Source organism: Pseudonaja textilis, chromosome 1 (assembly GCF_049901715.1).
Source record: "Pseudonaja textilis isolate UNSWEBS1 chromosome 1, rPseTex1.2, whole genome shotgun sequence".
In the NCBI taxonomy this organism is placed as follows: domain Eukaryota; kingdom Metazoa; phylum Chordata; class Lepidosauria; order Squamata; family Elapidae; genus Pseudonaja; species Pseudonaja textilis.
In genome coordinates, this window is record NC_141990.1 from 267,817,073 (window position 1) to 267,833,116 (window position 16,044).

Sequence of the window (16,044 nt, forward strand, 5' to 3'; positions counted from 1 at the left end):
ATTCCATTTCCTTGAATGTGGCAAAAGTTTGTTTTATTTTGTAAAATCTAAATTGACTTGGTTGCCTCAATGATGTAGTTAAAATTTTATGATTTTGTAAAAAAATATTTGAAATGCAAACTGTTTAATTGTTCTAATACCTGGTACAATTCTGATTGGTGACCATAATAATGCATTTTCAGAAATTATCTATATTGACAGAAATCAGAATGATATAATCTTAATCTTGTCCAAATTTTTCTGAACAGATTTAGGTTTGTATTTTGTATTATTTTAGACAGAAGATGATGGGTTTATTCATGTAGCAGCACATTTTTCCATGTTTCTAAAGAACACTCTGTGTGAAGAAATGAAAATATCATAGTACAATTAATGTTTAACAATTTTATTCAAGTAAAGTGTGCTCTAATGTTGAGACAAGGCCTAGAATAGCATTACACTGTAATACAATGGTAATCTTAGCCGTTGAACCAAGCCTGCTTGGCATCCTTGGTTTACCTTTTCCCCCCAATACATTTAGGGAAAAATAGAGAAAAGGAAATCAGCTTATTCAATTTACATTTTGCTGGCTGGCATAAAATAAATTAAAACACAATAAAGATATATACATAATACATTGACAAAACCCAAAATACTATAAATTACACCAAATGTAACCTGTCAATGTAATCCACAAGAGTAAAACAAACCAGACACTGCTGTTAATATTTTTAAACTCCATAGGCGACAGGCTGTAACATTTTTAAAAAATAATTACTCTCCTACCCTTTTCCTAACTTGCTGCTGAGTACAAATGAAAAGGCAAACTTTCACATCACTTAACCACTATCACAAAGTGAAGAACACAGAGTGTTTAGCATACAAAAACTTTTAACGATGAACTGGGGACAAAAACATACCTTCCTTGTACTGCAGCCTTTATAGCAAGATTTTAACAAACATCATATTGGGAGAGAAACCCCAATGGATTTTATCATGCCAGACTGAATGAGAAGAAACCAAGGATCCAACTTTCTCTATACATCACCACGCAAAACACTTGTTATGTGTACCTAAACTAACATCAACCTAAAATGGCTGCATTCCAAACCAGGGCATGCAAGACCACAGGAGCTAACCTGTGAAATACATCACGCATGTACAATTATTCCACGTGAACAGTCTTTCAAGAAGACCAAACCATACCCAATCAAGAGAAGAAATTAAAAAAAAGATCCAGAGATGGTTGATTATGATTACAGCAGGTAGATTTTGGCCCAACTACACTTCTAAATTTCAGTAGATATAGATTGAAAAGAGTCAATTTGATAAGCATCCTTACCCTCCCCCCCCACATTAAATATAGTTAGAGGTGGCAAGATATAAAAGAAGAAACAGATTACTTACTTGTAATTATTCTTGAAGCTGTCAATTGTACAATCAATATATAGAGTCTGCAACTGTACACAGAAATCTTCAAAACTTTGCCTATCAAACTTGTGTTTGTGCGTGCATGTGTGTGCGTGATGATGGCAGCGATAAACAATCAAAGTATATCCATTAAAGACATTTAATCTCAGATCTGGAGAGCAAACAAACATTTAAATAATACTGATAATTACATTACAGTGTGCTAAAATTCCGCTGTTTTATAAGATAATAAGATGACCACACTCTCTCCTCACAGGAAAGAAATAGTTTGTTCACAGGTATGGAATAATATGAAAGATTCATGTGGAATACATGGATAGCCTATGTACCCAATCATGATGCAGAATACCAGCTTTAGCACATTGTGACAAGCCACAGTTTAGTTAGCTTATGATGCACAAATTCCAGGGTTTTTTTTCGTAAAGAAGGATGTATTATGAAAAGTTTTCTCTAGGCAACATACAGCATTTTCCTCCGATGGACAGCTTGATAAGAAGTCCATTTTTCCTGACATGAAAAAATAGGCATTAATAATTTGCATATTCAAAAACAGAAGTTGTGCAAATAATTTTGGAATTTTCCCCTAGCAAAGTGCAATACATGGTGGAGTTGGGGATATATGTGTGTGTGTGTGTGTCTGTGTATATGTACATGTATGTCTATGTCTGTCTCTGTTTCTGTATGTGTTAATATTGTGTTCAAGTCCTTGAAAAGCTAATAGTACAGGACTTCCTATGTGATATTGGTTGGAAGTAGGTTTGGGATAATTGGAAATAAAAATTTTAAAAGTCCTTCACTTTTAATAATGCAATCTTTTTATAGAATGGTGGCCTGTCAGGTTACATTGAAATCCACTGGTTTTATATATACTGTAGGTAAGAATAAAGCATATGAGCCACTATGAGAATCTGATTTCTTCTTTCCTAAAATCTTTCTCTGCTCATTAATATTTCATGGCATAGTGTTTGAAAGATGAGTGTGAACTGGGGATACCAAAGTTTAAATCCAATTTAGATATATTAATCTCACTAAGAGATCTTTAATAAATCACATTACCCATGATTGCAAAGATATGGTGGATAGAATGGGAGAGGACAATGTATATTGCCCTGAGATTCTTGCAAAAAAGAAAAAAGTGGAATTCAAATAAATCAATACATGAAATAATAAATGAAATGTGGAAATAACTGCCTTTTGGTACGTTTGCTATTCTTAGAGTCATTTTTTGCAATGTGCACTATAATGTTAATCATGCAGTTAGAGTTTGGAGATTCTAAGGGCTTATTAACCATTCAGTTTGCTTCAGCAACAGGCCCACATGCATATTCAGATAATTTAGGGAATTTCTCAAAATGGCTGCTCTGAGACTTCAACAGGGTGCAACACATAGACATTTGGAATAGTGAATCTGGAGGGTGCTTCAGTCACTTCATGAAATGTCCCACAAAAATGACTGTTCATGGCCCTGATTATCTGTGTTCTCCCCGAAGTTCCAATTGTTCCATTGCACCTTCTTCATTAAAGCCATACCAAATGACTTTCATTTGTTTAAAAAATGGAATTGAGACAAGACCAAACATGATTATGATGAGAGCAAAGTTCAAACCACCACTAGCAGCTTAGGAATTGACTAGCTAGGTTGGCCAATGCTTTTAACTGGAACAACATGGAGATGAAATGTTAAGTATACAAAACAGCAGTATTTGACCTTAGAAAGAGACAAGCCATTGCACCAGACTACATAAGTATGCAAGTGTTTTTCTATGCTGATTGTTAAGATTGTATTCTCTAGGCCCAGCTAGATGAATAAACTGATATGGAACTGGTTCAAGATTTACCTAGCCTATACTTTATAATAAAGAGAGAGATTTTTTCACCATATGTAACTTTTCTTAACATAAAGTAAATTGTCTAAGTTCCCATTTGCACAGTAAGTCTACACTTCTGTTGCATGAGGTAGCTATCAGTACAGATGGAGAAACTGAGGCACATATGGCAAATTGATTTGCCCAATGTCATACAAGAAGCTGGTGGCACAAGCAAAGTTAAGCCTGAATTGTCAGAACTCATGTTTAGTTTTTAGGCAACAATGGTGCCAAAATTTTGTATAACATTCTTCACAAGTGGCCAGCTTACGGTTCAAAGTAAGGAACTGTAGCCATTCATTGTCAAACAAAAACAAGCGATCAAAAAAAAATCAAAATAGTTATAATAGGGAGTTAATCTGAAGTTAAACATATAGCCTAGGAGTATAGGAGTTAGTTTTTTCGGATCTTTTTAAAAAACAAATGTTACAAGCAGCTGAAATAAAAAATGAGAAATAAACCCAATCATAGAATATGGGAATAAGAGATCGGTGCATGTTACTTGCCTTACATGGCTGGCCAATTTGTATCAAAATTTTAGACTCCTAGTCAGAAGATTAGGTGAAAAAAGGCATGTGAAGTTAACAATTTTTTCATGAAAAGTATTGCCAAAATCTGTGCAAGGAATGTAGAATTCTATATCTATTAATTTGTTTTTCATTGAATTATACCACTTTCTAATTGCAACCCAAACCTTCTGTAATTTTGAAGATGTAGAAGTGTTTTTCCATGATTGGGCTAGATCAAAGCATCAGAGTGTCCCAATTCTTCTGCTATCAGAGCCTTACCACTACTACATCCCACTGGTGATTCTGCCCTGGTGTAACCCCGCATTCATTTACCCATCCACAATAGCTGATTTCAGGAGCTTGAAAATAGACAACTTTAAAACTCAAGGCTCTCTACCTCTCAAAAGAAATCATTAAATATAGTTGAATACATGCTTTATATGAGGCTGGCAGGTTCATTATTTATAAGGAACCAAACCCCCAGGGTGAGGAGGGGAGTCAAGGAGACAAATGATAAAAGGTGTAATACAAACTTTGCCCCTTTTATATATGAGCTGTACTACAAGCAAATACGTAAGGAGCAGAGTTTGCATTATGATGTCAAAACACACAATACTGTTGACTGGAAAAAAACGAAGTCTTCCTGCAGATAGCCCAGAATCCCCCATGCCTACAATATTCAGACTCAAAAGAAGTTTCATATGCATACAGAAAAGGAGGAGAAGGGCAGAAAAAGAAGAAATTAGATAAGCACAGGGATGTCCCAACCTTCGCAACTTTAAGACCGGTGGGCTTCAACTACCAGAATTCAAATTGGGGGATTCTGGGAGTTAGAAGTCTACAAGTCTTAAAGTTGCCAAGATTTGACACAGGCCTGGTTTAGAACACTGAGGGAGAAAAACAACATGAAGTGTGACAAGACCGCTGGTGCAGGAACATTTTTACATAATTTCCTGCTCTCTAACAGTGCATAAACACTGATATCTACTTTTGCAAATTATCATAGTGTTCTTGAAAATCAAGAACAGAGGCTTAGATGTCTCACATTGCTTGTTGCAGTTTATCAAGGACTACAAGAAACCCCAGAAAAAAGAGTCAGCAACTCTGTGTAGCTCAGCCACATGCAGGTATAAAAAAATGGGGTTCCCCAATACCAGTTCTGTAGTGGACCAAGACATGTGATATGGTCTCAGCACCAACTTCCTACTTTACCTGGCTTGAAAGTGCATTCTTAGTGCAAGAAGTAGAACTGAAGCAAAAAGGAGCTTACCAGCCCCTTGTGGGTTTCATGCTAGGACCAAAATTCTTGCTTGAGTTCATATGCTGTAGATTTATGTGTTCTGAGTTCTGCTCTGCATAGTGGCACTGTGCTGTCCTGATTCTGACCTTCAACATCCATGTCCAGCAGTGTCCGTTCCTCTTCAGGCAGCCTGACACGAAAAGAAAGCAGCGTGGACTGCTCTTCAACTGTGCTGCTACTGCTGGCAAAGCAGGAATCCAGGTTACTGGGAGTTTCAGTACTGGAGCTATTAGCAGAGGATTCACCCCTAGCCTTACTTGGGGATACCAACCACCAGGGATCAACTCGCTGCCTGTTAGCTGAAGGGCGTGGCCTAGGTAGGAATTCCAAGGTCTTGGGTCTCTCCAACATGGATTCCTGTTGAGCAATATAACGCCTGGGGGTTGGAGGGAAGATGAGGTTGGGATCTGGCAGACGAGGGACTTCATTTGGACCCTGACTTGGACTGGGAGTTTTTATTATACCTATTCTCTCACCAGGGAAAAAAAGTCACAAACAGAAGAAAGGAAGGGGGGAGAGAGAGAGAAGAAAGAGAAACCAACCAGTTAGACAGCACTGATGAAATGAGGCACTGAGATCATTTAGTATATAAAGGATGTATTAGACAGAGGGAGAATTCAGTTCACATAGGAGCTACGGTGACTGTTATTCTGACCCTAGCAAATCTGTATGGCAAATGCAAGTATAAGAATAGAGTGACCGGGTTACAAGGTCTTAAGTCTCTTTTGCTGGAATTATTTTTCCAATGTGGACAACTTAGCGCTAAACTCTAAAACCAATTTTACAGATGGTAAAAGTCACACCTGTATTGAAAAGGAAAGGTTTCCATTAGTGTTTTAGATAGAACGGAAGAGTACTTTTATGCCTCATTGCTTTAGAACTGCTTGGAACAAATTCCACAGTTCAAATGGGGCTTCCCCTAAACAAAGAGGCAGTGTCTATTTACAATTAACCTATGTGTCTCTTGAAGTTTAAATTGTTCTTTAACTGTGTTTGGAAACTGACACCGTTTCTTAAGAGTAGGCATTAATTATCTTTGTTATTAGCATTTATTTGCACATTATGTACATCAGCAGGATACAAATTATGTAAATGGCAGTGATTCTATTATATATTGTTTAGAATCCTATCTGAGCAAGTGCATAACAGGATTGTGAAAATTCAAAAAAGGAAAAAAAAAGTATTTTGGAAACACAGCACTACGTGGCAACGCCTTTAAGTGAAGTGTGTCTTTTTCCAAGACTGCTTTGCAGCTGCAGAGAGGTCCTGGAAAATGGCTTTATTAATTTCAGATGCAGCCAACAGGTGCTGCCTAAGTGCCCCCATGGCTGCAAAAACACCTTCCCTTGGAAAGTGCTACACAGCATATCGTATGTATGAAGTATGTAGCAGATTGATGTAGTTTTCAACTGACTTAAATCACTTACAAAAGGCAACAATTTCAGGTCTCTTTCAGTTATAGATAGACTTTTTTCCTAAGTTGATTATATCCAGGCCATTTATTAAAAAAAAAAAAGTTTGTGAACTCTTTTTTTTAAAAAAAGTTTTCTTTTCAACTGCAACTGTAATTAATGAAAAATATTTAAAATTTTAATTAAATTAAAAAGTATGTTTTTAAAATAGTGTTAACAGTGAAGCATGCTTATTTTTCCTTTAAATACAGGAATTATAGAATTTTCCCCATCTTACTAATATACCCCCATCTTACTATATATAGCAACTTCAGAATAGCCAAGTTATGATATCAATTTAATGAAATGCAATGAACAAACTGATAGCTATAGATTTCAAGTGGCAAAAATAGTATTTTGTGAGAAGATGAAGTCTTCATGCTATCATAACCCTTCTGCTTTAATTGTAATATGCATTTTAATTTATATCTTAAGAAAATTAGGGTGTCACAGTATTATTTGTATGGGCATGGCTAGAAAGCTTCTAAATATCTAAGTATATTTTCAGCTGTAAAAAATGTCAGTTAAAACACTGTCACGTCCAGCACTGGTACAGATTTATTAAGTTGGAGCGCAATTAGCCAGGTGTTTAGACTAGATCTGGCATTTTTATCCACCTATCAAATTATTTCCAAGACCTGAGATAGACAGATGTTTTTAGATGACGTTAAAGGGTATTGTTGTAGGATGTAAGCTGTTCCAAGTAAAGCTGTTTTTTGGAATTGACTCATGGGATTTTGCCAATATAATTGGCGTTCAAGTGGTGCTCCAGGTGCTTTGGGATTGTACCCAAGGCACCTGTTACTTTTGGTAATTATATGGTATACTGGTTTCAGTACATCTTTTTCACTGTCCTTCAGATATTCTTCCAATGTCCTTTTTCCTTCTTCGGTGGTCTGATATATTTGCAAGAGTCCATGCCCACCTATTTTCCTTGTAAATAACAGTCTGTCAACATTGCTGCGTGAATGAAGGGCATGATTCCTTGTCATTATTTTTTCTGATCTTCCTGTCCAGGGCTGTATATCTATTGATTGGAATTTCCCAGGTGTTAATTGACTTGATGACATTTCCTCCACTAAGTTTGGGCTTTAAGAGCTTCAGTCTTGTGATGTATTCTCTTCTAACCTTCTTCTTGACTTCAATTTGCTTGATATTCTCAGCTTGAAGGATGCCTAGGTATTTGTAGTGATCTTCTTCATCCAGATGCTTGAAATTATTTCTATGGGGCACCTTGACTCCCTCAGTTTTCACTATTTTACCCTTTGATGGTAAGGGTGGCACATTTATCCAGACCAAAGTCCACAGCAATATCTTGGTTGTATATACTGACAGTGTTTAGCAGCAATTCTATTTCAGATGATGTTTTTCCATATACTGTAACTTCAGATCGTTCATGTAGAGGAGGTGGGATAGCTTGGCAGATGTTTTTGATGTCTGACAGCCACGGGCTGACTTCTTCAGTATTGATGACAGAAGAACCCATGAAATGGCAAACAGTAGTTGTGATAGAGATCTTCTTGAAAGATTTCTCTGTTGATATTTAACTCTCCCACTTTATCAACCTTGATCAGGAATTTTGTCTTGCTTGGTGACATTGATCTTTGCACAAAGTTTTTGATGTTTCTACTGATTCTTGTATTTCTAGACACTTGATTATCTAATCATGTGGCAGGGAGTCAAATGCTTTATTGTAATCAAACCATGCTACATTCAAGCTGGACTTCTTTCTCTTGCAGTTTTCCAAAAATCATCTTCTCAATTAGGGACTGATCTTCTGTTTCTCTACTGTTGCGTAGTTTCCTTTCTGCTCAGGTGGAAAGAGTTTGTTTTTAAGTAGATCCTGTTGGATTGCATCAGCTACCATACTAGTTAGCAATTTCAAAGTTCTTGGCAGGTAGGTAATTAGCCAGTGGTGCTGCCCCTTTTGCTGAATCTTTCATTATCAGTTAAGCTTTGCTGGATTTTAACTAATCTTTAATTTCATCTCCTTGCAGTATCTTATTAAACTGTTTGACAATATGTGGGTGAAGACCAGTCAGCTGTTTCAACAAAAAACATGCATTTCATCTTCACCTAGTGCTGACCAATTCTTGAGCTTCCTTGCCCTTTTCTCTAGAATTTCTGCTGTTATTACAAGTTCTTTCATTTCAGCTTCTTTTTTTCTTTCCATCTTCTTTACCCAAGCTGCCTTCTTTTTTTTAGGTTGTCCCAGAACTGCAATGTTTCTTCGTCATCAGGTGTTGACTGATTCATTGCAGTCTCTCCATTGATGAATTGGTAAAACATTTATGATTTGACTATAGTGTGCAATTTGTTTGTTTGTTTGTATTTTCACCTTTATCAATTTTACAAGGCAAAATGTGAGCCTTAACTGCTGATCTTCTTGGCTATGGCTATTATTTGCTGCTTTATTATTTCCAGTGATGTCCTGATTTTCCTTATTTTTAGGTGATATTTCTTGATCAAGTATTCTTTGGCCTTATTCTTCATCTTTTCTTTCATTCATTCTAGCTTGCTTGCATGTGATCTAAGCATCCTAACCCTAGCCTGATCTTCCATTTTTGGGTTTTAGTAGCTTTTTGTCTTGTTGATTTTGCATTAAAGGTAATTCAATTAAAACTGCAGCTGTTTATACATCAGTTGGTCTGTTTCTTGCAGTGAACTGGTGCTTATATTTGATATACAGTATTGGCATTTTTTAATAGTATTAATACTTGCTTCTCGAAACAAGCTTTAAAGCAGGCAACATTGTTATTTTTGTGCTGCCCAACTACTCAGTTATTTTTATTTCAGTTGCTCTTATTTTATTTTTGGTTAGAGGGCTTTGTTATTATTACATGGAAAGAACAGATCTTTGCTAAATTCATCAGCCAAAATATATCCCAAGAAATCAAAGTGTTTGGGATTTTCACAATGTAGTTGTGCCAAAGAATGAAATGGCTTCCTTGAGATTTAAAATTGTAGGTGACCACAGGAAGTCTAATATTTGTCATTTGCTTTTAAGATAATATATTGCCTTATTTAAGAAGCAGGAAACATATTTCTGCTGCAATAAAATACATGCACATTCATTCATCTGAGTAATTTTTAGTGTCACTCGTTAGTCATATTAGCTCAGTTTGGGTTAATTCACAAAAGAATTTTATCTTTTGGCAGGACATAGATTTCAGGAAAATAAAGAGGCAATCTTGAGTAGAAGAAAACACTAGGAACACTAAAGAAGAGATGAAATGATAAAATAGTAGTTGTAGGGTTTTCTTTTAAAGCACAGAAAAATGTGTGCAAGAAGTAAAATCATGCTAAATGGGAAGGGAAGTTAGAACCAGAAGCTACAAGAAAAAAGGATAAACCTGCTAACGTGAGGGAAGATGAAAAGAGATTGAATAAAGGTTTCCTCCTTTCCTTCAGCATCTCTGAGAGTCTTCTCTACTGCTCCAACTGTCTGTACAAAAATAACTTATTTTTGTCCTTTATTTTTGTTACTTTCAAAATCAATAACTATTGCAGAAATGTGGTGGCAAGGACATTTATGTTCTCACTTCGTATGGCATATAAAAATGAAGAAGGGAAACCTACCTGTTCCCAGAACTCCTGTTGGACAATTACTGGAAGAATCTCCATTAGGAACGAGATCGGCCAGTTTTATGGCACCATCCGAGGGAGTGCGCCTATGCCTCTGTTGCTGAGCTTCAGAAGAAAGAGTCACATGTGTAGGTGTCAAAGACTGATTGGGATTCCGTTTGAATCTCTCAACTCGGATATTAACCAGTGGGTTACTAACGACTGGCAAGGGAGCCTTCACTGTCACAGGGCTAACAGGCATCTCGTATACCACAATTTCATCACTGTCTGAATGAAGCAAAGAACGGGTAGAGTTACATTCAGAAATTGAAGACAAAGAGAGCAGAGTCAGAGAACTGGATGGTTCGCTTAACAAGAAGGTGGGTTCTTCTTTCTTGAAGATCTTCCTTGAAGGTGGGCTTGTACTCCTTCGAGATAGAACAGCCCGTTGAAAGATACTTTCCCTTTTCTTCTTCTCTTCCTTAGAAATGTCCTGATCTTCCTGGGTTAGCAGCTGGCACTTGCCAGCCTCCAAAAGATCAAAACCCAGGCCAGCAGCAGCCAACACAGCCCCACACCCTAGAAAGGCCAACTGACATTGTTTATACAGAGAGCCCCCACGTTTGAGGCTGTTGGTGGGAGTGAGCTGAGGAGTGCTTGTGCAAGAATTCACTGGAGTGGTCTCTTCATTAGGATCGCTCGAGTGGGTATCCCAGTCATCATTCTTATGAAATGGGATGCAGAGGTATGATTGGTTAAATCCAGGGGCTTGCAGCATCTTGCTCTCTGTATCATTCAAAGAATCGTTGTCTTCGTTGTCTGAAACACAGATGCATGCACACACATAAACTTTTAAACATTTACATAATAAATATGTATTGGTTAACTTTACCATGTGTGCGTGTCTTGAAACACGGTAAAACAATCGAAATCTGAATTTTTGAATTTTAATAAGAGTACAAAATATTGGCACACTGCTCATTCAAGGAAGCACTTCAAAAGGCTACTTTTGATGTGATAAATCCTCTTATTCTTTCTTATGCAACTATACTGACTCATGTATAAGACAACAGTTCTAAGAAAGTTGTATTTCGCAGGCGATTATCTAGGATAGAAGGGATATTCAATTGTTATGGATAAGGCTGAATTCCCTGCAATGAATCAAAAGTATAATACATTATGCTAATTGATCTAAATTTGTTGAGAGGTGCCTAGGAACACACACAACCTGGTGTTTCTGCTACATGTCCTGGAAAGAAACAAATAATAATGAATGGTATGTTGATAAACTCCAGATTTGATTTAAAATTATATTTTATAATTGTCACTAAAATATAGCCTCTAAATTGAAAAACGGAACTAACCTCTGAAATTATATGCTCTTAAAAAATCATTTGCAATTAGTTTAATTTCTGCGCACAATACAGAGGCTTTTATTAAAAGCCAATAGGATGTTTTGGATTATTTGTTCTATATTAAGAGCTTTGATCATTTTTTCCCCTGGGGCCACATTTCCAACAAGTGTGACAGTTCCGGGGGAATGGGGGAGCTAAATATGTCCCAACTTGGCCGGTGAGGTAAACAGACTTGCTTAGTGTCTTTTTAAAAAAAATCATTAGAGATATTTGAGTGGCTTTTGTTTCTTTATCACAAATGGTAAAATAAAGCAACATGCTATTCATTTAATACATTTCATTTAACATGTACTTTACCCATCTCTATCAGGCTTGCAAACCCAGGAAAAGGGACTATTGTTCGCTGGAATTTTCCAAGGTTTGGAGCACTAGATGACCACTGTCTAGCGCCATCTGCCAGGGACTTTAGGCTAAAATATAGAGAAGAAAAACTAAATAAATGCAGGAGCTTGCTTGCTTCCTATTGTCCATTTTGACACTCTAAAGATTAAGTATTAAAATGACTTGACATTCTATAGATTATACATTAAAAATGAAATTCACCTCAGTTACTTATTTAAACATACGAGATTTTCCTTAGCGTAAGTCCCTGAAACAATCTACAGTTGTGATTAGCAAAAGTCAACAATACAATACAGTAGAATACAGCAGAATTAGTACAGTACAGTACAATACAATAGAATACAATACAACCTCAATGTAATTAATTTATTAATAAAAGCCGATTGATTTTTTATTTTGGTCAAGTAGCATTGTTTATGATTATGACACTGATGATGATATCAGCTATTCAAGATTTTGGAATGCCTAAACAAATTAAAAAGGCTACCTGAGATAAAAATAAGAATGGCGCTAAGCTAAAAGTGAAAAAGAAATGTTGCTATGTATTTGTATGTATAGGGAAAGAAGTTTTTAAAAAGATGTTGCATAACCATTTGTCTGAAGTGGTGTAGTGTTTCCTGCCTAAGCAAGGAGTTGGACTAGAATACCTCCAAGATCCCTTCCAATTCTGTTATTCTATTCTATTCTATTCTATTCTATTCTATTCTATTCTATTCTATTCTATTCTATCCTATCCTATCCTATCCTATTCTATTCTGATAAAGTGAACAGGCTTAAATTTTATGGAATGTGGAGGTCCACATCTACATAAGCAGGAATTATCACCAGATAAAGAAATCAAGCAAAAAGCAATACCATGGAACTACCAAGGAGAAAACCTTACTCTTACCAGCTCTTGATTGGCAAGCTACTATATATAAATAGGAAACAAATCCCCCACTCACTAGCACAGATGCTATTATCCAGTAAGGTAATGAAATGTCTGCATGAAAAAGTCAAGCTCAAAAAGTACCAAGGACTCCACAAATCGGCTGAGAATCTGAATGATTTGTGGCAAAAGATTATATGATGCAGTGAAGACCATGGAACTGAAAATTTATATATCAAAGATCAATACAGCTTTGTTGACAAGGACAATGGGGTAAAATAACATAAATGCTTATTTACTGAATTTATAATCTGCCTTTTCACTAAAGAAGTGCATTTATGGTTACTAACAAGATTTTAAAAATAAAGTAATTTAGAAGGTAGTTTAAAATATTTTGAAGACACAGTGAATATGTAAATTAATATCTGAATGATTGCACCTACCTACTTGAGCAGCCACATCAGCTTACATGTCAAAAGTGACCGACATTCCACAGTAATGGAATAGACTCTCCTGCTCGAGCAGGGGGTTGGACTAGATGACCTCCAAGGTCCTTTCCAACTCTGTTGTTCTATGATTAACTAAGTAATCATAAAACTACTCACTAAAGGATGGTGGAAAACAGTTCGGACTTTCCTCTAGTTTCCTAGAATATTATCTACAAAGCTTCAGCAAAATCTCAGTTGAATCATTTAAAGTTACTACAGCTTCTTAGAAATAATGCTAAATCCAAATGTATATGACGGACATAAGGGGATAGACAAATAAAACACTGTATCACTGCCACACTATTGTAGCCTTTTGTTTACATCTTATGGCACTACTTTGTGGAATGAGGTTTCCTCTATGCTTTGGGAATTTTTTTTTAAAAATACAAGCTTTAACCTTAGACTGTCTACTTTAACCTTAGACTGTCTACTATTGACCTCACCCCTTTCCTAAGAGGTCTCTAGGGGGCGTGCATAAGCGCACCAACGTGCCTACCGTCCCTGTCCTATTGTTTCTTTTATTTTTCTTTTATTTTTCTTATATGTACCCATTTCATGTATTCATAACTATGTATACACTTATACTTATTATCTTGTAAACAATTGACAAATCAAATAAATAAATAAATAAAATAAATAAATAAATAAGCTGCCCAGAGTTGGTAGGAGTCAAGAAACATCCAACTTAAATAAAATAAAAATAAATAATTTGCACAAACATATAAAAGGAATAGAGGCCAAGTCATGTCTATTTCACCATTTTGATCAAAGCGTCTGATCTTGGCTCCTCCCACTGATATAATGCAGACAATCTGCTTGGAATGAACGGATATATATTGGAAATATAGAGGTATGCTCATGTGTTACCACTGCTTATAGTTTTATCGGCAGAGAGAGACACCTCTTTTCTTTCTGCACATTTCTGTATGTTTCAGTCTCACTAACCTGGAGCACCAGTGAGTTTCTTCCTGTGTCAAAAAATTATAGGGCAGGTTTACTTTTTCAGGCAATCCTCAGCTTATTTCCATTTTTTAAATGACCATTTGAAATTACAATAGCCTCGGAAAACATGACTTCTGACTTACTTGCACTTACATCATTGCACCATCCCCTCAGTCAGGTGATCACAATTTGTGGACTTTTTTTCCCCAACTTTCAGCAAAAAAATGCACTTTTATTTAATGACTGAATGATTTGTTAACTGTCATGCTGATTTGCTTAACAACCACCATAAAAAGCATTGATAAATCAGGTCTGACTCAATTTAAGACCACAACAATTTACAGTGAAAATGCAGATCCCACGATGATCGTAAGTTGAAAATATTATTTTTCCATACTGAAAGATAGGATTATTCTAAAAATTTTCCGAAGCTTAAAAAATTAGGAAGTTGTCCAGCAATCATTTCCATGTAACTGTATACCAAGAAAAGTTCATAAAACACATCTTCCTCAATTTATGCTTTTTTCAGAACAGTATTGCATTCTTTAAGTAGCTCCTGCCTTCCTCCTATCAAAATCATAAAGAATACTGCATTTGAAAAAGACAATTCAAACTGTGTTTGTGGAATAGTTCATGTGGTTGGACGAAAAGATACTTGATGAAAATTCAAATTGTAAGTTTCTGAAAGTACTTTTTACAGCTACCTGTTAAAACATGTGTCCCTAATCCCTGGTTCATGGATTGGCATGGGTCCATGGCATGCCAGAAATCAGGCTGCATGACAAGCAAAGCTCCATTTGTAAGATGTAGGCAGCATGAGAAACCATGCCCCCTCTTGTCCATGGAAAAATCTCTCTCCACGGAACTGGTCCCTGGTGCCCCAAAGTTTGGGGGCCACTGTATTAAAAGATATAGAACTGTCTTTGCAATTCTTTGGAGGTTTTTCTTGGTAAGGTTTTCATGGTTTGATACTGACTTCTTCCTAGCGCTTGAGAGTGTGTGACCCAATCAAGGTCCCTCAGCTGGCTTTGTACTTAGCGCTAGAACTGACAATATTTCAATTTCTAGACTGTTGCCTTTAACTACTACATCAAACTATCTCTCTCTATACATACATATAACCACCCAGATATACACTGAAAACTCATGACACAGGAGCAGATGTGTTCCTTACCCATCCTCACTCGATGTTAGCTCTTTACTGCAAAGAGTACCTGGTCCCCATGTCCGGCCCTTCTTCTTCTGGCCTCTTTTTTCTTCTTCTCCTTCCTCATCTTTCTGGAACACAGAGCTGCGTGTCCAAGTTTTGCTGCTTTCACCAGGGGTTACTGAAGATGAGAGGCAAGATTGGAGAAAGAAAAAAAGTAAGCATTATACAATAACATTGTAATAAATAACATTTTATACTTTATAAACTATAAACTAGACTTATTTTTGAAAATTTACAAGCCAGAGTTTTAAATGTTCATAAATATTTTCACTCAGCTTAGCCAGGGAAAAGGCTTTTCATAAGGAAGGCAGACATTTGCTATCTCTCTTTTCTTCTCTCTCTTTTTAAAAGATGTATATTTTAAATGAAAGAACATTTCTCAGAGAAATAAAACTCAGTCTCAAATAATACAGTGATGTAACCAAAGATTGCTGCAGCAAGTTGAGAGGAAAAAAACTGATAGAGGATAAATATCCAAACATACTTATTATGCTCTGCAAATGGAATAGGGGTGAAGCTTTCCATTTCTTACTATCGAAAGCAATGGTCTTCTCTTTTTGTAAGAAAAATGCTGCACACAGGGCCAATTACAGCCAAGGATAGTAAATGGGCTTTATTTCTTCAAGAGTACATATTGTAACATGATTTCAATAATTAAAGGCCAGACCACTTTACATAAA

General features: G+C 36.2%; 1 protein-coding gene across 5 annotated transcripts in view; it reads right to left on the reverse strand.

Moving 5' to 3' along the window:
- Positions 1–369: 369 nt before the first annotated feature.
- MAP3K9 (mitogen-activated protein kinase kinase kinase 9) overlaps positions 370–16,044 on the reverse strand; it is a 35,198-nt gene continuing 19,523 nt past the window's right edge. Inside the window, exons 8-12 of one of the 5 annotated variants that reach the window (XM_087921728.1) lie at positions 15,329–15,482; positions 11,812–11,924; positions 10,115–10,918; positions 5,055–5,262; positions 370–1,917 (exon numbers count right to left, since the gene is read on the reverse strand). In XM_087921728.1, coding sequence (XP_087777854.1) covers positions 1,845–1,917; positions 5,055–5,262; positions 10,115–10,918; positions 11,812–11,924; positions 15,329–15,482 — 1,352 coding nt within the window. In that variant the 3' untranslated portion in view covers positions 370–1,844. Of the gene's footprint in view, positions 1,918–2,290; positions 5,549–10,114; positions 10,919–11,811; positions 11,925–15,328; positions 15,483–16,044 lie in introns of those variants that run through there. The other 4 variants (XM_087921727.1, XM_087921726.1, XM_087921729.1 and 1 more) reach the window with 4 other exon arrangements.